At 48.4% G+C, this 19,670-nt stretch overlaps 1 protein-coding gene across 3 annotated transcripts in view; it reads right to left on the bottom strand.

The window, feature by feature from the left end:
• Positions 1 to 19,670, bottom strand: part of LOC125046621 (golgin subfamily A member 6-like protein 6) — an 82,975-nt gene that overhangs the window by 47,096 nt on the left and 16,209 nt on the right. The window contains exons 1-2 of one of the 3 annotated variants that reach the window (XM_047644451.1): positions 4,490 to 4,586; positions 3,084 to 3,526 (exon numbers count right to left, since the gene is read on the bottom strand). The exons of the other annotated variants lie outside the window; for them this stretch is intronic. Coding sequence (XP_047500407.1) covers positions 3,084 to 3,159 — 76 coding nt within the window. The 5' untranslated portion in view covers positions 3,160 to 3,526; positions 4,490 to 4,586. Of the gene's footprint in view, positions 1 to 3,083; positions 3,527 to 4,489; positions 4,587 to 19,670 lie in introns of those variants that run through there. 3 annotated transcript variants of the gene reach the window in all.

The raw sequence follows: 19,670 nt of genomic DNA, 5'->3' as shown, positions 1-19,670 counted from the left end.
AAAGGACGATGAAATGATAAATTAGTTAAAGAACGCTAAAATATGAATATATTTATATAAATATACATAATCACATATAAATGCAGGAAAAATACAAATCCTTGTTATCTAAGTTCTTATGTAATCTCTTGTCAATAATGCCATTTCTCCTCGTTACGACAAACCTCTCTCGCCGGTGACAAAAGAAAAAATAACATTGCGAAAATAAAATCAAATAATCTACGTCTGTCCACTGTAAATCTACTGAAGTCTGAACAAAGAACATCGACTGCCGATCGACGGAAAAGAACAGGTGATCTTCTGAGAAATGGGAGGAAAGGAGAGGGGAAGAAAGGAGAGACTTAAAAATAAAACAATAACTAGGGGGAGGTGAAAGGGAGGAGAGGGAGGGGGAAAGAAAACCTCGAAAAATTGAACGAAGAAACAGATGGGGGTAAAAGAAACGAAGAGACCTCAACCAAGGAAAAACATGTATGTATAGATATATAGAAAATCAAGAAATAAAATACGATCTCTCTCTCTCTCTCTCTCTCTCTCTCTCTCTCTCTCTCTCCGATCATTCGATAATGCAACGCAATTACAATGGGAATCCTGTTTAATCTCCTTCAGATCTTCAGGCAGGGTGGCCGACGAAGAAAAAAATTGAAATACAGCTCGATATTCATGCCTTGCCTGTGAAAATGAAAATTAAAACTGGATAGATTCATGAAAATATATAATGGATCTTGTTAATCCTGACGTATCGGTTTGCACAATATACTTTTTCAGTCTCGTTTGCGATGAAGGTTTAATGATTAATCAGAAGAGATGGACGATGGAAAAGGAAAAGATGAGGAAAGAGGAGAGAATGTAACGCTTGAGGAATGAAAAGAAAAGGAAGGAAGAGACGGGACGGAATGAAAAGAGGAAGGGAGGGAAGAGAGGAAGGGAGGGAAGGGAGGGAAGGGAGGGAAGAGAGGAAGGGAGGGAAGAGAGGAGGGAGGAAGGGGAACGAGACGTATTAGTGGAATGAGGGAATGCGAGGCGAGGAATGAGAGCAGAGGAGGGAAGGGTAAGAGAAACAAGGTGATGAGACAAACGTGAAAAAATAGGAGGAATAAGATACATCAGGGTAGTAGAGGGAAAAGCAGCGAACGGAGAGAATAGAATGGAGACAGAAAAAGGGGAGATGTGAAAAGCTGGAAAGGGAAAGAATGGGACAGCAGAGAAGAGAAGAGAAGAGAAGGAAAAGGAAAAGAGACAGACAAACAAATCCACAACCCAACCACATCTCGACAGTAATGCCGTAAAGCTCGGGTGCCACTACCCCCCCCCTCCACACATCCCGCCCCGCCCTCCTCGCCCCCCCCCCCCTCGCCATCATCAGCCCCCCAACACTTTATATATCCTACGATTAAACAAATTGCCGTCTACATTGGGGGACCTCGCGACGCATATAAAGTGAAAATGTGGACGAGTTTGTGACTGCGTGAGCGGACCTTCGTATGAGAAGCAAAGCGGTGTTTGAAACTCGGTGTGTTTGATGCCAGGTGTACAAATTGGGACCAGTTGTGTGGAAATACATGGTGGATGGGTAGTGTGTGTGTGTGTGTGTGTGTGTGTGTGTGTGTGTGTGTGTGTGTGTGTGTGTGTGTGTGTGTGTGTGTGTGTGTGTGTGTGTGTAAGAGTAAGATAAATTTGAGTGAGTGAGTGAGTGAAAATGAATGAGAACGAATGAGTAAGAATGAGCGTTGAACGAGAACGAACAAGTGAACGAGTAAAATATCGGAGTGCGTGCGGGCGTGCGTCCGTGTCGATCTGCGCCTGCGTGTATCCAACCCCATGTACTCATAATACAATTCCACTTGCTGACTATTTCAAGACTATCACCCCACTCTAAACCATGTCCTCACCCCCCCCCCCCCCCCAACCAGAGCAGGGCGAAGTGCTACACAATTCAGAAGCTCAAGCCGATGCTTCCACGGGGCGTCCGCCGAGGCCCGGGGAAGAAGGGCATCCCGGTGATGGACGCAGTCAATGCCAAGGTTCTTTAAAGGAGTCCAAACAGGAGGACCGTTGGATGCCCCCTGGTCCCTGGTCTCTGGTCCCTTCCCCCGACTCCTCCCCCCTCCCCCCCTCCCCCCCTCCCCTTCTCCTGTCCTTTCCCCTTGCCCGGCCCGGTCTTTACTCGGTAAAAAAAAATATATATATATATTTAAAAAAAATACAAATAGATGAAAATACATGTATATTCCCTTACCCAAATCCACAAATCCCAGTATGCGAAAAGGAATATCTAGAAGAAAAAAAATCAATAGAAAAAAAAAAAAAGCTAAAAATATCAACTACTGGGAACAGACTTCCGCCGGCATCACTAGCCCGAGGGATCCAAGAAAGAAAAAATCCTAAATATCCTTCTGCAAGAGACCGGCCCACTCTGGAAAGACACTGCAGCATCAGACCGAGCCACGTCTTGCCGAGCGCAGTAAGGTCGATTAGGACACTGCGGGCCTTTGAGAGCGGCGCCCTTGACGACATGCGGCTCGCCGGGATCGATCGGCGATATGGGCGATGCTGCATTAGAGAAACGTGTAACTTCAGCCTCTATTTACATCCCAGCCAGCACGGGTGGGCGCGGCTCACAGAAAACGGAGAAAGAAAACGTGTAAACTTGTCGGCAACCTAGAATTCTGAATGGGCACTGATTTGTTGGCCATATATATTTATTATTAGTTTTTCTCTGGGGTGGATTCAAGTTAACATCTCCATGGATCATTATTACCAATTCACTTTTTGCATTTCCTCTTTTCTCACCACCAAAATTCTGAAAGTTCCGACACTGCAGACTTGTTTCATATAATTCATCATATACTTTTCAAATAACATATCAACACTCGTCAAGGAAAGAAAATAAATATATGTAAAATCTATGCAAATACTATTGTAAACATCACCTGAAGTAAAAATCATATATATACTAATCATGACCTAAGCTTTCTATATGAAGAAAATAAAAAAAAAATATATATATATAAATTTAAAAAAAAGTACACTAATCCTTCTATTTGGTTCCCGACATCAAGCTGAAATGGAAAAACTCTAACCTGGAATGGCGGAGTTGACGGAGCAGGTCTGACAGAAGCACCTGAGGAAGGAATCTCGAACGAGTCCAATCAGCATCTTGGCGAGTGCGTGGGGCGCGTGGGGACGAGGGCGAAGAGTGTGTGCGTGAGTGTGGAGTTAATAGTTCTCGATTCTTTTTCCCCCTATTAAGAGTTTGCGAAAGAGTCCACGCGCGCACACAACGCAGAGAACACGAGGGTAGCGACGACGACGGCGGCGACGGAAGAGAGGGAGCGTCACGAGCGAGCGAGCGAGTGCGTTCGAGCTGCGGAAGCGAGAGGCGACTCACTCGACGGGAAGGCCGCCACTACACCATGAAGGCCTGGCACCGCTGGTGGGCAGAGGGCAAGGGGGTTGTGGGTATTGGTTAGGGGGTGAGAGGATGCCCAAAGTCTCGCGCTCTCGGCCTCTCTCTCTCTCGCAGCTGCAGGATTAACCAGAACAGCCGTCAGTGCCGAAGAAATGGATAAATAATGGATAAATGGCTGATTAGATATTAAAATGGGGTATATTTCACTTAAAAAAATGTATATTTGTGTAGTTGAGGGCGTTCAGTGATTTCTGAAGTGAATCTGAAGTGCCTCCAAGCACTAGCGAGTGTGGAAGTGTCAGTGTTGAGGGGGAGAGGGGGGGGGGGGAGCGTACGTATGGAGACCTACACTGCACTGACAGGGGGCTGACACGGACTGACAGCGGCTGACGGCACTGAGGGGGAGGAGTTACACACTTCTGACTTGGACTGCCGTATCTAGATTTACATATAGGCCTAGGCTTGCTTTTCAACACTTATTTCTGAGCTCATTTCAACCAAACGGGCGCTGGTGACAGGAGCACTGCATCCAATAGCAACAAGGCGTCTGCTCATCACTGTCAGCCCGGTCATCACCTGGACGCACTGCCAGCGGGGGGAGGGGCGCGGGGGCGGGGGAAGTGCAAGTTGCAGTGTTGACAAGTGTGTTCCCAGCTGATGCTTGGATTGCGAGTACCGAGTGGGGAGCACGAGGCTTAGCTGAATTCTGAGCCAATCTCGAAAACTGAAAAAAAGGGGACTTGATTTTTTTGTTTCCAGAGTTGGGCGTGTCAAGCGTGCGTGGGTCTTGACACTCACTGGACCTTATGCTACAAAGGGAGGGACTTGACTGAGCTTAAAAGAGGAGGAACACGAGTTGTTGGAAAAAGGGGAGGGGCAGGGGAGGCGAGGGGGAGGGAATGGACCCCCTCTTACAGACGTTGGCACTGTGCTGAGGTTGCTAACAAGACTGGCACTGCGACGTACAGGCGGCACTCGTGAAACGAAAGACCTCGCCGACAAAAACTGAATGAAATCAACAGTACGCAGTGTGGTGTTGGTGTGGTGTTGTGGTGTAAGCAACGTCGCCCGCCTCACCACTGGATCGTGGCACAGCCTTGGGGTGGGGGGAGGGCAGTGTAGGTTGTAGTGGCAGTGTTGACGGAGCGGGAGCCGGGCAGACACTGACTGGAGGACACTCGCTCGTGCTGCCATTCCTCGCCTCGCCTCCTGGGTGTGGTTGCCGGGACCTGCGCGCTCGCCGCCGCCACCGCCGCCGCCGCCGCCTCGCTGGATCATCCCCCTGGCCGCCTGCCGCTGCCGCCGCCGCCGCAAACGCTGCAAACGCCGCTCTTGGGTGCTCCTGTAGTCGCCGATCCCGCCGCTACAGCACTCGAACGGCATCTACGCGAGTAGATTGCATTCCGGGAACCCCACAAAAAGATAACACACCCCAATGCAACACAAAAGGTAGATTCCTCAGACGCAATGCCGCACGCGCATGATTTGCCAAGCAATCATTCCTCGAACGAGTCTAGATTACAAGCAAAACTCAAGAAACACGGAAAAAAAGAAAGAAAATCGGTAAATATAAAACCACTAAATTAAACCGAAAATAACAATCCACAATCACCATGCTGGACTCCTATGCTACCCCCATGATTCAGCCGTCGTCAAAGTGCTTTCCCTCAATTACCACATCAAAAGCCGGCAGCCCCTCCCCCTTCCCCCTCCCTCCCTCCCTCCCTCCCATCCAACACCTAGAATCCATTCCTACCCCTTCCCCCTCCCTCCCTCCCATCCAACACACCTAGAATCCATGCCTACCCCTCCTGCCACCCTCCCTTCCACTCCACCCCAAGGTATAAAATAAACGCAAAGGTAAATAAAAAAAAAAAAAAAAAAAAAAAAAAAAAAAAAAAAAAGACTGGTGGGCCTAGGAGTTTGGCCAAGAAATCAAATCACGCGAAGCTAAAACTCGCAAGACCTACTTGACCAAAAAATAAAAAAAAAAAATAAAAAAACGAAAGGAACCCAAAGGGAGAGAAAGGGGAGAGGAAGAGAAAGAAAGAAAAAAAACAGATAAGGCGAAATCAAGACCCATACTTGAGACCAAAGGGGAACGAAAAGAAGGATAAGCACAAAACGAAAAAAAAAATAAGAGAAAAAAGGTCGAAGCCTAAAGAAAAAGACATCTTAAGAAAACAAATACGAGAAAACGAAGAAAAAAAAGACGATCCGAAGAAACAAAGGAAAAAGAAAAGAAAAGAAAGAGGGAGAAAGAAAAGGGGCGGCCTAAGTAGACCCCCCCTCCCCCACGCTTTACCTCGAGCCTAAGCCTATTACGAGGCCATTAAATATCGACACCGGTAAGCGAATCGCAAATACTTGACATTTGTAACCCGGGGAAATAGCGTGGCAAACTGGAGGGGAAAAAGAGGAAGAAGGAGGGAGGAGAAGAAAGAAGAAAATGGAAGAGGGGGAAGAGGGGGAAGAGGGGGAAGAGGGGGAAGGGAAAGGGAGGAGGAGAAAAGAAGAAAATTGAAAAGTGAGAGAGGAGAAGGAAGGAGGAAACGAAATGAGAAAAGGGAAGAGAAAACGGAAGGAAGAGAAAGGGAAAGAGGGGAAGCGAGGAGACGAAGGAGGGAGAGACGGAAGAGGAACAGGAGAAGGGGAGGAAAAGTACAGAAGAGGAAAGAGGAGAAAGAACAATAAAAAAGCATGGAAAGGAAAGGGACGAAGATAAACAAAGCGTTGGAGATGGAAGAAAAACAAAAAACTGCTAGAGAGAGAGAGAGAGAGAGAGAGAGAGAGAGAGAGAGAGAGAGAGAGAGAGAGAGAGAGAGAGAGAGAGAAGAAAGATAACACACTAACACTAACTCATCATCTTAACAGAAACGCCTACGACAAAAAACGACCCAACAATCTTCCAGAGATGAAAGGTGAAAATGAAAATCAAATGAATAACAATTATATTTCCAAAAGGGAACCGAAACAGCTCGCAGATACTCGCCTACAGGAAACGGATCAGAGAGCATATATGAAGACAAACAAACAGGCAAGCACACGATTTAGACGAGGGTTCCGAATCAAACTGACGCCATTTGTTCCCCCTCGTCTCTTCAAGAGCGATATCGAATCCTAGAAAATGAAGAGGCAGCAGACTGCCTCTCCAAAAAAAAAAAAAAAAAATCGATAAAACAAAATTAATTAACTAAAATACACAGGTATATATACATGAAAAGAGATAAATACAAAAAACTCCCAAATGCTGTGCTGCAAGACGTTATTCTAAGCCCTTTAATGCAGTGGCAATGTTGCAAGGGCGTAACTAACTCCATATCCAACCGAGATAACACACAATTACTTCTCTCTTCGCCAGTAATTTCTAAATGAATATTCGATATATTTTAAATACACAACTGACGAATAAATTATGTACAGGACGAAAAAAAAAAAAACGGATGAATGAATGAAATAGAGAATAAACAAAGGACAAATAAACAAACGCATAACGAAAAAAAAAGAACAAACAAAAGAAATAAAGGGAACAAACAGTCGAATAAACAAACGGACAAACAAACAAACAAGTCAAACAAATACAGAACAAAGAAACAAACAAAAATAAATACAGAACAAAACAAAAACAAAATAAACAAACATCCTTAATACAAGTTTGATGACATCAGCCCGGTAATAACAGCTACCTCACAGACGATGCCCGGTGAGTCATTTGTCGTTATGTCATGTCAGACGCCTGGGACACGGCACCACGCAGGAAGGAGAGGGAAGGGGAAAGAGGAAAGGGAAAGAGGAAGGGGAAGGGGAAAGGGGGAAGAGGAAGGGACGGGTGGATAAAGAGGTGAATGGAGATTGAAAGAGGGTAGAAAGGAGAGGAAGAGGACAGGAGAGGAGAGGGATAGGGATGGAGAGGATGAAGGGCAAAGGAGGGGAAAGAGGAAGATGGGAATGGGAAGGAGAAGGATGATGATGGAGAGGAAGAGAAGGGGAGACAAGAGGATGAGATGAAGGGAAGGAAAATGATGAGAGTGGAGAGGAAGAAGTGGAGGGGGGGGGGGGGGGAGGAAGAGGAGGTAGGGGAGAGAGAATGTGGGGAAAATGGAAGAGGAATATGAGGGAGATGGAGGGGAATGGGTTGAAAGGAGGATAGAGGAGAGGAAGGTGGATAGAGTACAAGCAGAGGATGGGGGAAGATGGAATGATGGGAGAATAGTGAGGAGGAAAGAATGGAGGCAAAAGGCTTGTATACACGAACAGGATAACGTTCATACTTAAGCAATTAAATGGGGAAAATAAACAACGATAAACATTAACATCCGTCTACAAACAACCAAACACACCGCCCCCCTTTCCCAGAGCAGCGCACGAGATAATTACAGCCGACATCCCCACGCACCCCCCCTTACCCCTCCCCTCCCCTCCCCTGCCCCCCTCCTCCATCAGCCTCTTCATCCCGCCTCTTTCCCTCCCCTCCCCTCCCTTCCCTTCCCCTCCCCTCCCCTCCCTCCTCCACCCACCCTCAACCTCCTCTTCCCCTTTACATCCCTCCTCAGCCTACCTCAACCTCCTCCTCCCCCTCCCCCCTCCCCCCTCCCCTCGCTTCCGTGTGGTCTGGTGAAGTCAGAGTTCTGGATACCAATGTCGTGATGCGTCACGCACTTCTGCTGCCGTGTTGTCATTGCCATTGCCGCCGTCGTTGTCGCCGTCGTCGTCATGGTCATCACCAGCGATACGTCAGAGCATCACCACTTGCATCATCACTCGCCTTCCTGGAGGATCGACGACAACCTCGGTGCTCGGGCAGGCTCAGACACCCGTATCTCTTGCGTTTTCACATTTGGGTGTTTTTTTTTTCCCTCATTTTTTTCCCGTGCAAGAGAAATTCAACGAGAATAATAACGAACAATAAATGATAAAGAATACAACAAAAATGAAGACAATCATGAAAATAAGCAATACGACAAAAGGTATATACATGTGCACACGAAAAGTACACACACAAACACGCACGCACACGCACACAACGCCACTGCTACCCAATCAAGGACAACTCATGAGCAATTCGATCGCGTTAGAGTCACCGTATGTAAACTCCTTCACGGCTGAGTTGAACGCACGCACATGCCTGTCTGCTTACTTAACTGCTGACTTCCTGCTGTCTCCGGTCAACAATTCAGGAGGACGAGGGATAGGAAGGGGAGGAGGAAGAGGAATGAGGGAATAGGAAGGGGAGGAGGAAGAGGAATGAGGGAATAGGAATGAGGGAATAGGAAGGGGAAACGAAGAGGGGAAGAGGGAGGGAGGGGATTGAGGGATGTAAGAAAGGAAGAGGACAGCAGCGGTGAGGAAGTAGCAGCAAACCGACGATCGTAGGGGTAGGGGAGAGGCGAACGAAGAGAGGTGCAAAGAGGAGGGGAAAAGGGAGAAAAGAGGGAGAAAGCACACGATAAAGAACAGATCGGTGATGTATCTCAAAATACACGAACTGAAATTACAAGCACAAACTTAGGGAAGGAGGGGGGGGGAGGAGGAGGAGGAGGAGGAGGAGGAGGAGGAGGAGGAGGAGGAGGAGGAGGAGGAGGAGGAGGATCATCCAGTCCTCACGAAATACACCCCCTACCCCCCCCCCCTTTAACTCTTCTGCCCCTGCTATCATAGGCCTACATCATGATGTTGCATGCACAGCTGTGATCACTACACTTCGTCGCGGTATCAGCAAAAATGAGGAAGAGGAAAGGGAGAGGAGAGGAGAGGAGAGGAGAGGAGAGAGGAGAGGAGAGGAGAGAGGAGAGAAGAGGAAGAGAAGAGAGCGGGAGGCTCATATGACGGAATTATCTTGGGGCTTAATTCATGCTTAGTGCAATAATCCCCAATATGGGAGTTAATCATCCATGGCCAACCATAATGCACAGGCCAGTTGCAACATACGCACATTCCGTAAAAAAAAAAAATAAATAAATAAATAAATAATAAAATCAATAAAATAAGATAAAAACAGAACACTCACTCGTATCATACAAATCACAAAAACTAAAAACCGTAAAAATAAAACGTAATAAAACAAAATAAAAATTAAATTATTCTTAACTTTCAAATAAGGGCGAGGGCCTAAACCTAAACAATTCAAATGAAACGACAGATGTTCAGACCCAGTGTCACGGTCTAGTCCACAGCACCTGTTCTCCCCTGCCCCCCCCCCCCTCCCTCTCCCCGGGGCACCTGTCACATATTTACCCTAGTGTCTCCCGCGAGGTACGGCTTTAAGGGTGAGCGTTTAGGGTGAGACTAACTGGGGTCTTCCTTTTTGGGGGGAGGGTTGACGAGGAGAGAGAGAGAGAGAGAGAGAGAGAGAGAGAGAGAGAGAGAGAGAGAGAGAGAGAGAGAGAGAGAGAGAGAGAGAGAGAGAGAGAGAGGAGGAAAAAGAATGGGAGGGAGGAAGGGGTGGAGGGATGGGAAGGAGGGAGGAAGAGGGGTGGAAGGAGGGGAAGGAGGGAGGAAGGAGGGGAGGAAGAGGGGTGGAAGGAGGGGAAGGAGGGAGGAAGGAGGGGAAGGAGGGAGGAAGGAGGGGAAGGAGGGAGGAAGGAGGGGAAGGAGGGAGGAAGAGGGGAAGGAGGGAGGAAGAGGGAGGAAGAGGGAGGAAGAGGGGTGGAAGGAGGATTGATAGGAGGTAATGTTGCCAAGGAAAGTGGAGAGAGAGAGAGAGAGAGAAGGAGAGGGGAGGAGAGGAGAGGGAAAAAAAGGGAAGGAAGGTGGGGGAGCTAGAGGGACGAAGAGAAAGAGGGAAATATAGAGGAAGAGGAGGGGAGAGGAAGGTACAAACCCTAAGGGTGTGACAGCTTTAAAGTTAACAAAACATTTCGGGGGAAAGAGGCCCATTCCAGCGAACTTGCGAGCTGCCGATTGACAAGCATGCACTGCCGGTACGGAAGGGCGAGAGGGCGCCCACGTTAATCTCTCTGACGCTGACGGATAGGGTGTGGATAGTGTGAAATTTTAATCCCGAGTGTGAAATGCATACACATACGCGTATATACATACACACTTACAGTACAGGAGAGTGCGAGTCATTTAATACCACTAAACAAGGGTCTATAAAAGAGCACTTAATAAAAAGCACACGTGTTATTATTGCACTCGAGTGTGGTTGTCTATGGTTGACTGTGTGGTATACACATGTGTGGTTGTGTGCGCGTGTGGATCAATACCAGACACACGCCGCCACCGTCTGCTGTGTGCTGTCTGGGAGAAGAGGGGAGGGAAGGAAGAGGGAAGTGGGGATAGGGACGAGGGAAGAAGAAAGGAGAAGCAACAACAACAAAAATAAGGAGGATAAGGAGGAGAGACGGGCGATGATAAAGAGGAAGAGGGGACGAGACGTGAAAGAGCCACAGAGACGGGGCAATAAAGGCGTTAACCACCAGTGTTATCCGCAGTGGTGTCTAGAGTGGACTAAGAAGACGGAAAAAAAAGGTAGCTACTACCGTGAGACTACCCCCGGAGCCTCGAGGTTTTAATGCGCTCGGATACTTTCCTCTCTCTTGTTTAGTCGTGTGCAAAAGCAACTCGCGGCGAACTATGCGAAGGTGTAAAGATCGGGGCAGGGGAAAGGCATAGAGAGAGAAACAGATAGACAGATAGATAGATAGAGAGGGGGTAGGGGAGGGAGGGAAGGACAGAGGTAGACATACAGATAGATAGATAGAGGGGGTAAGGGAGGGAGGAAAGGAGAGAGAGGATGGGGGAAAGAGAAAAGGAATAAGAACAGGCAAAGCACCATCCTATCCTTTCTCGCTGGCTCAACTGGAGTTAGGGGGAGGGGAGGAAATGGGGGGGAGGGGGGCTAGGAGGAGGAGGAGGAGGAGGAGGAGGAGGAGGAGGAGGAGGAGGAGGAGGGTGAGGAAAGAAGAAGAGGAAAGAAGAGGAGGAGGAGGGTGAGGAAAGAAGAGGAGGAGGAGGGTGAGGAAAGAAGAGGAGGAGGAGGGTGAGGAAAGAAGAGGAGGAGGAGGGTGAGGAAAGAAGAGGAGGAGGAGGGTGAGGAAAGAAGAGGAGGAGGAGGGTGAGGAAAGAAGAGGAGGAGGAGGGTGAGGAAAGAAGAGGAGGAGGAGGGTGAGGAAAGAAGAGGAGGAGGAGGGTGAGGAAAGAAGAGGAGGAGGAGGGTGAGGAAAGAAGAGGAGGAGGAGGGTGAGGAAAGAAGAGGAGGAGGAGGGGTGAGGAAAGAAGAGGAGGAGGAGGGTGAGGAAAGAAGAGGAGGAGGAGGGTGAGGAAAGAAGAGGAGGAGGAGGGTGAGGAAAGAAGAGGAGGAGGAGGGTGAGGAAAGAAGAGGAGGAGGAGGGTGAGGAAAGAAGAGGAGGAGGAGGGTGAGGAAAGAAGAGGAGGAGGAGGGTGAGGAAAGAAGAGGAGGAGGAGGGTGAGGAAAGAAGAGGAGGAGGAGGGTGAGGAAAGAAGAGGAGGAGGAGGGTGAGGAAAGAAGAGGAGGAGGAGGGTGAGGAAAGAAGAGGAGGAGGAGGGTGAGGAAAGAAGAGGAGGAGGAGGGTGAGGAAAGAAGAGGAGGAGGAGGGTGAGGAAAGAAGAGGAGGAGGAGGAAAGAGGAGGAAGGAAGGACAGACACCGGTCCGCCCATCCAACCCGTCTGGCGCGCCTCCCGAGTAGAAAAATAAGAATATTACACTCTGGGGAAGAAAAAGCAAAGAAAAAACATAGAAGTTGGCTGACTAAGCCTGCCAGGATGAGGAAGGTAAGGATCTAAGGCAATTTTGTCCTCCTTTCTCCTTTCCGTCTCTTGCCTTTCCTCCTCTTGCTCCTGCTCTCTCCTCTCCCCCTCTCTTCCTCTTACTCTTCCTCTCCTTTTCTTCCCCCCTCCCCCTCTTCTTTATCCAACCCTCCCCCTCCCCCTCTTTCTTCCTTATCCAACCCTCCCCCTCCCCCTCTTTCTTCCTTATCCAACCCTCCCCCTCCCCCTCTTTCTTCCTTATCCAACCCTCCCCCTCCCCCTCTTCTTCCTCAGTACCCTCCCCCCCTCCTCCTCCTCCCATCCTCCCCCTCCCCCGCCGTGTCCCGCAGAAGAGGAGCCGCTGCCGCCCCGTCCCCCGCGAGGCTCCACCCGCCGGCCGCCGCAGCCGGTGGTCGTCCCGAATGAGAGTCGAGCCGCGTGCCGGTCCCGAGCCTCAGGGAGGTGAGATGTCGCCGTCGCCGTGGTCGTGCTTGTGACTGCTTGCGGGTTATTATTTTATTTTATCATCTATCTTATTTTTTTTTAATCTATTTTTTTTTATCATTATTATTTATTATTTTTATTTTTTCTCATTCTACTTCTTGCAGTATCTCCGTGGCAAATCTTGTATAAAAAAAGGGAGGTGGGAAGTGATAAAGGAGGGGGGTGGGAAACACAGGAAAAAAGGAGAAAAAGGAAACAGAAGTATGGGGAGAGAGAGAGGGGGGGGGGGGGGGGCAGAGAATATCCAGATTCACGATGTATGACAAAAATACACGACTTTTCCCTCCCATTTCTCCATTTCAAACCCAACTACAAAAATATAGATTTCTGAAATACGTATTTTTTTCCTCCCAAGAGCCAAGCAAACGAGGCGCGCACGCGGAGATGGAGCAGCAGGATCCGGCCAATCCTTTGAGCCGGCAAATGGGAAGGACTTAACTTGACACCCGAATCACCCCCCCCCCCCCAATCTCTACCCCCCCTTGCGTATCCTCTTTGAAAGATAACTTGACCCCTACTCCTCCCTCCCCTGTCCCCTCCCTGCGTATCCTCTCCTATTATTTAAGGATAATTCGACCCTTCCCCTCCCCCCCCCCTTGCGTATCCTAATCTTTTTTTACACAGTAGCTAATCCTTCCCTTCTCCCTCTCCCTCCCCCTTTCTCCTATGCGGATTCTATCCTGACACCTTTGCTCTCGCCCACTTTCTCTCCCTCCTCTCCCTCCCCTTTTCTACACCAGTGAGCCCCCCCCCTTTTCCCTTTTTCCCCCTAACTCCCTTTCCCCTTCTCCTTCTCCTTTTGACACCCATATCCCCTTTCCCTACTTCCCTCCTCTTCTGACACCTACACCCCACCTTACTTTCCCACTTTTTTTGACACCGACCCCCACCCCCCCCACCTTTCTAAACACCCTACCAATCTCAAAAAAAAAAAAAAAAAACCCTTCGCGATTAGATTGGATTAGCGACCAATCCGTGGCGTAAAAGGCTTTCTGGAATAGAAAGTACTATAGTTCCATCTACTTTTTGAAATTTGGCCGTGGATGGGGGGGGGGGCGGGGGAGAGAGGAGAAAATTCTTCGTGACCTTATCCGAGGTCAAAGTAACCTCGCCTCACCTTGTTTACTGAACCGAAAATTAACATCGAGAATAAGAGGGGGGGAAGAAAAAAAAAAGAAAAAGAAAAAAAAAGCGGGTAAGGGGGGGGGGGGGGGGGAAGGGAGTAAAAATTGCAAAGAAAAATACGAGGCGAAGCTCATGAGAATGGAAATATGCAAATGGAGCGAAAACCGTAATCTTCCCCCTTCCAGACCCTAAAAAGGAAAAAGAGAAAAGAAAAAAACTATGAACGAGAGAGAGAGAAAGAGAGAGAAAGAGAGAGAGAGAGAAAGAGAGAAAGAGAGAGAGAGAGAGAGAGAGAGAGAGAGAGAGAGAGAGAGAGAGAGAGAGAGAGAGAGAGAGAGAGAGAGAGAGAGAGAGAGAGAGCCAGCCACGCAAGGTGTAAGGAAAGATGGAAATAAAAGGGAAAAAGAGAAAAAGTAAAAAGAGCGAGGAACAAAGAGAAGAGAAAGAGAAAAGGCAGAGAGGGAAATATAGGGTACAACGAAGATACCAAAATCAAATATTAAGAAAAAGTAAACAACGCCAGAATTTTAAGTTCATTAGACAATTAACCGATAAAAATAACTCGGCAATGCACACGGTTGCCATGGAGATACAGACAGACAGACACAGGCACACAAACAGGAGGCAGGCGCTGCAGAGACAGACAGACTGGCAACACAGGTAAGTCACCAATTCTTCCTTCCCCTCGCACCTACCCTTCCCCTCAATGCGTCTCCCCTCACCTCTATCCTTCCCCCGCCCCTCACTCCCTTCGCCTTCCCCTTCCCCTTCCCCTCAACCCCACGTCCTTCCCCCGTCCCTCGCGCCCTCTCCCTTCCCCTCAACCCCGCCCCCTTTCCGATTGCCCCTCACACCTGTCCTCCCCCCCGCCCTTCGCCTCCCTTCCCCCCTTCCCCTCAGACAAGCCGGAGCCGCGGGGCAGGCGGCGGCCGCGGCAACAGAAGAGGTGTCGCCAGGTAGCCCGTCAACACGTCCCATTCCGCACGAACATTGACACCGCCGCAAACGCAGATGCTGGGCGCCGAACAATCGAGCTTTTCTCTTCTCTTTCGCTGTTCGTTATCCGTCTCTCTCTTTCTCTCTTTCTCTCCTCTCTCTTATCTCTCTCTCTTTCTCTTTCTGTCTTTATGGCCATGACTTTGAGACAAGGACAAGGACAAGGACACGGTGGCAAGGTTGTATTTCACATTGAAAGGGGAAAGGGCGGTCCATTGAAAACCGAAATTGTCCTTTTAGATGCAGCAATGTAAGTGCCTGTATAACTGCATCCATTATAATCTATACGTGTGTGTATTACATACATACACAGGGCGTAAATTACACACTGTATGATAACAGCATATATTATATTTCATTACATATCATATCCCACATATAATCTATTAACCAACGATACTTCTATATATTAAATACATACATTCTATACATATACTACATGCGAGAACGTAAGGAATTTAAGGTTTCCATCGCAAGTATAAAGTCGAAAATGGCGAAACAATGCGGAGGATCGTTACGGCGAGAGCTAAAGGGTGGTTATCGTACATCGTCCATCCCGCCCTGGAAGGGGGAGGGGCGAGGAGAGGAGAGGAGGGACGGGGGCGGGGGAAAGGAGGGGAGAGGGGGGAGAGGGAGGTAGGTGAGCGGGAGAGAGGGGAAAGGAGGGGAAGAGTGGGGGGAGGGGAAAGGAGATGGGGAGGCTAGTGGTGACTCATGGGCGACCCCCGCACTAGGTTACTACATCCCTATCTCCCTCCCTCCCTCCGTCCACCTCTTCCTCTTTCCTGTCAACATGTTTCCTCCTCCTCTTCACTCACTATCAAACATGAGAGCAACATGAAACAAGCAATCAAACACATCAAAGCAATATAAGCAACACAAGCAAGCAGGAATAGGCCTACATCTCAATACCGGGCCGTGTTCGACTGGACTCTTGCCACTGTTATCACCCGAGGCCAGATTTAACAGGTGTTCAGAGTTAACTGGTTGGATGTACAGAGGAAACGAAGAGAGAGGGAGGAAGAGGGAGGGAAGGAAAGAAGGAAGGAAGGAAGGATGGAGGGAGGGAGGGAGCGAGAAAAAGAGAGAGGGAGAAAGAGGGTTAGGGAGATAAATAAACCTAGACACTGATAAAGCTGGAAAAAAGGCAGGAGAGAAAAGTATACAATTCTCAAAATAAAAGCAGGGAAAAACAAAAGTTTCAGACTAAGGAAATGAAAATGGAAAAAAGCACCTAGCAGAAGGCTTTTACCAGAAAAACAACAACAGGAAATTAAAAAATAAACACACTGTTACTACTTCACATCAATAAAAGTGGCGTGGAACAATGAACAAGCAAATAAGGAAAAAGGAAAAGATGATTATTACGATTAGAACGCATAAAAAATCCAAAAATCCCTAAAATTGCATAGTTAAATAGCTGACGTACAGGGAAATCCCAAACGCGAGAGAGAGAGATGGCAAAATAAACAACGAAATAGGATAATCCCCTAGCAACAAAAAGTTTAAAAAAATAAAAAAAAATAATAAAGATAATTAAAACCAACAAAGGCAAGAATTCAGTTAATATGAAGGCGATTCGCCACAGGTTGAGAATGAGTGGGGGTGAGGGGGAGGGGGAGGGGGAGGGAGAAAAAGGATAGGGGAAAGGGGGAAGAGAGGAGGAATAGAGGGAAGGGGAAAAGGGGAGAAGAGAGAAGAGGGAAGGGGGAGGGGAGAAGAAAGAATAGGGAAGGGGGAAGGGGAAGGGGGAAGAGAGAAGAAGGATGGGGGGAAGGGGGGGTGCCAGTTTCTTACAGAAAACAGGAAGAGACATCGATTCAAGTGGGGCAAACTCTCACCGTAGACTTGTGGACGCCGCCGCTACCCCCCCGTCCCTCCCCCCTTCGCCTTACTGTCCCCTCACCCCGCCCCCCCTCAATCAGTCTACTGTCCCGCTCCCAGCGCACGAACACACTGGTGATTCCGCCTATTTATACATTCCAAATCATCTAGACTTTTTTCATTCCTTTTTTAAAAAAATCCAACCGATCTATTATTGCCACACGAACCAAGTAGAAAAAAAAAGGCTTATCTCGAGGGAAATTCCTCTTAATCAACCCAATTAACCGAGAAAAAAAAAACCTTCCATACGACGCCAAGCGATGACGTCATAACGAACGAAAGGCCAACAACGACAACCGAAAGGAGGTTTGAGTCAGCGGTTCGTGGAAAGTAAGGAAAATCTACGGTTTCTCCTCTCCCATTTTCCTCCCTTCCTGGCACCCCCCCTCCTCCTCCCACCCTCTCTCGCTCAAGTACCTTTTGGGGAAATCCCGCTTAGAAGGGAGACTCCCCCCCCCTCTGGCCTAAACGTGGGCGTACTCATAGGCTGGAAGGGCTGGTACGAAAGGCCAACGACAGCCGAAAGAGAGAAAGGAAGGGGGAAGTGAGGAGGGGGAAGAGAGGAGGGGGAAGAGAGGAGGGGGAAGAGAGGAGGGGGAAGAGAGGAGGGGGAAGAGAGGAGGGGGAAGAGAGGAGGGGGAAGAGAGGAGGGGGAAGAGAGGAGGGGGAAGAGAGGAGGGGGAAGAGAGGAGGGGGAAGAGAGGAGGGGGAAGAGAGGAGGGGGAAGAGAGGAGGGAGAAGAGAGGAGGGGGAAGAGAGGAGGGGGAAGAGAGGAGGGGGAAGAGAGGAGGGGGAAGAGAGGAGGGGGAAGAGAGGAGGGGGAAGAGAGGAGGGGGAAGAGAGGAGGGGGAAGAGAGAAGGGGGAAGAGAGAAGGGAGAAGAGAGAAGGGAGAAGAGAGAAGGGAGAAGAGAGAAGGGAGAAGAGGAGGGACAGAGGAGGGACAGTGGAGTAGAGAAGGGGAGGAAAAGAGAAAGAGAGGGGTAGGGGAAGGGAGTTAAACAGAAGACCAGGGAAGGGGAAAAGAGAAAGACAGTAAGAAAGAGAAAGGAGAAGAATTATTAACTGGATAAAAAAACATCTTCGCACTACATTTTTTTAAACTAGGAAAAAAAAAATATTCAATAACAAAAAAATAATAAATCTCACCCCACCAACTAAAAAATAAAGAAACAGAAAAACTTTAAAAAAAATAATAAGGAATATAAAAAGACCAACAAAAAATATATATATACCAATAAAAAGACCCAGCGTTCCATCATCACTCAAATTCCTTTCCTCCTCCTCCTCCTTTCGGAAGCGAAGCAGTGGGTCAAAAGACCCGGCGCGGATCGAAGCGGCCCCGAACAGACCCAAGGCAAGCAGCGGAGACCGAGAAATGGGTCTGGGTGACGCTCGGTCGCGGGAGACCGGCCGGACCAGCGGGACGAAGCCGGTTGCATATATTTTTTTAAAGGGGTGGGAGGGGATTTTTTTTTCTTTCTTTTTTTGATGAATATAAGAGATAAACCAGAGACGAATAAGATGAATTGACGAGAGCAAGAGGGAATGAAAAGAACAAAATGTAAAGATGGGGAAAGAGAGAGAGAAAGAGAGAGAGAGAGAGAGAGAGAAAGAAAGGGAGAGAGAAAGAAAGAGAGAGAGAGAAAGAAAGAGAGAGAGAGAGAGAAAGAAAGAGAGAGAGAGAAAGAAAAAGAAAAAGAAAGAGAGAAAGAGAGAGAAAGAGAGAGAAAGAGAGAGAAAGAGAGAGAAAGAGAGAGAAAGAGAGAGAAGAGAGAGAGAAAGAGAGAGTAGAGAGAAAGAGAGAGAGAAGAGAGAGAGAAAGAGAGAGGAAGAGAGAGAGAAGAGAAGAGAGAGAGAAAGAAAGAGAGAAAGAGAGAGAGAAAGAGAGAGAGAAAGAGAGAGAAAGAGAGAGAGAAAGAGAGAGAGAAAGAGAGAGAAAGAGAGAAAAAGAGAGAGAAAGAGAAAAAAAAGAAAGAAAGAAAACCATTCCAAAAAATCCAAACCAATGAAATTAAACACGAATCCCCCCCCCCCCCCCCCCCCTTTCGGCCTACCGCTGGTCGGCTCATCTCTCACCTCTAATCAATGAGGCTAGACATCCCTGCGTCTCATAATCGTTTTATCCTTGCGCGTAAGAGGATTGGAGAGGATTTTGGACGATATCCTACAAGTATCAGAACATAGGACAACCTGCTCCGCATTCAAGGGTTGTAATTACAAATCCATTTTAATCGTTACATATGAATACATCAACGTAAGAGATCTGAAGGGTAAAAACCCTAGTTTGAAGCATTGCATCGAATCTGCAATTAAAATCATTGCATAAAACACATCGGAAAAAAAACGATCGGAACGCCAAACTAATAAAAACAAAATAACAAAAGCAAAACCACAATAAAGATCAAGACAACACACACACACACACACACACACACCAAAAACTAGGTTGGCACGCCCGCCCGCCGCCCTCGTGCCTGACGAAAAGTAGTACAAGCGAAGGGTGGAGGACGCCGCCCGACATGCTCCGTCCCTTCGCCCTTTCCCCGCCCGCCGCCCATACATCAGCGCCCACCTGTTGGCCGCGGGAGGAGAGGAACCGCGCCGCCGCACTTCTGCCTTACAAGAGTTCCGTAATGCAATCTTTCAATCCAACTGAAAGCGCCACATTTAACAAGTACACAAACACACACACACACACACACACGCGTCACACACACACACACACACGCGTCACACACACACACACACACGCGTCACACACACACACACACACGCGTCACACACACACACACACACACGCGTCACACACACACACACACACACGCGTCACACACACACACACACACACACGCCACACACACACACACACACACACACGCGTCACACACACGCGTCACACACACACACGCGTCACACACACACACACACACGCGTCACACACACACACACACACACGCGTCACACACACACACACACGCGTCACACACACACACACACACACACACACACACACACACACACACACACACACACACACA

The sequence above is a fragment of the Penaeus chinensis genome, chromosome 39 (assembly GCF_019202785.1).
Source record: "Penaeus chinensis breed Huanghai No. 1 chromosome 39, ASM1920278v2, whole genome shotgun sequence".
Lineage (NCBI taxonomy): Eukaryota > Metazoa > Arthropoda > Malacostraca > Decapoda > Penaeidae > Penaeus > Penaeus chinensis.
This window is presented reverse-complemented; position numbering and strand designations above follow the sequence as displayed.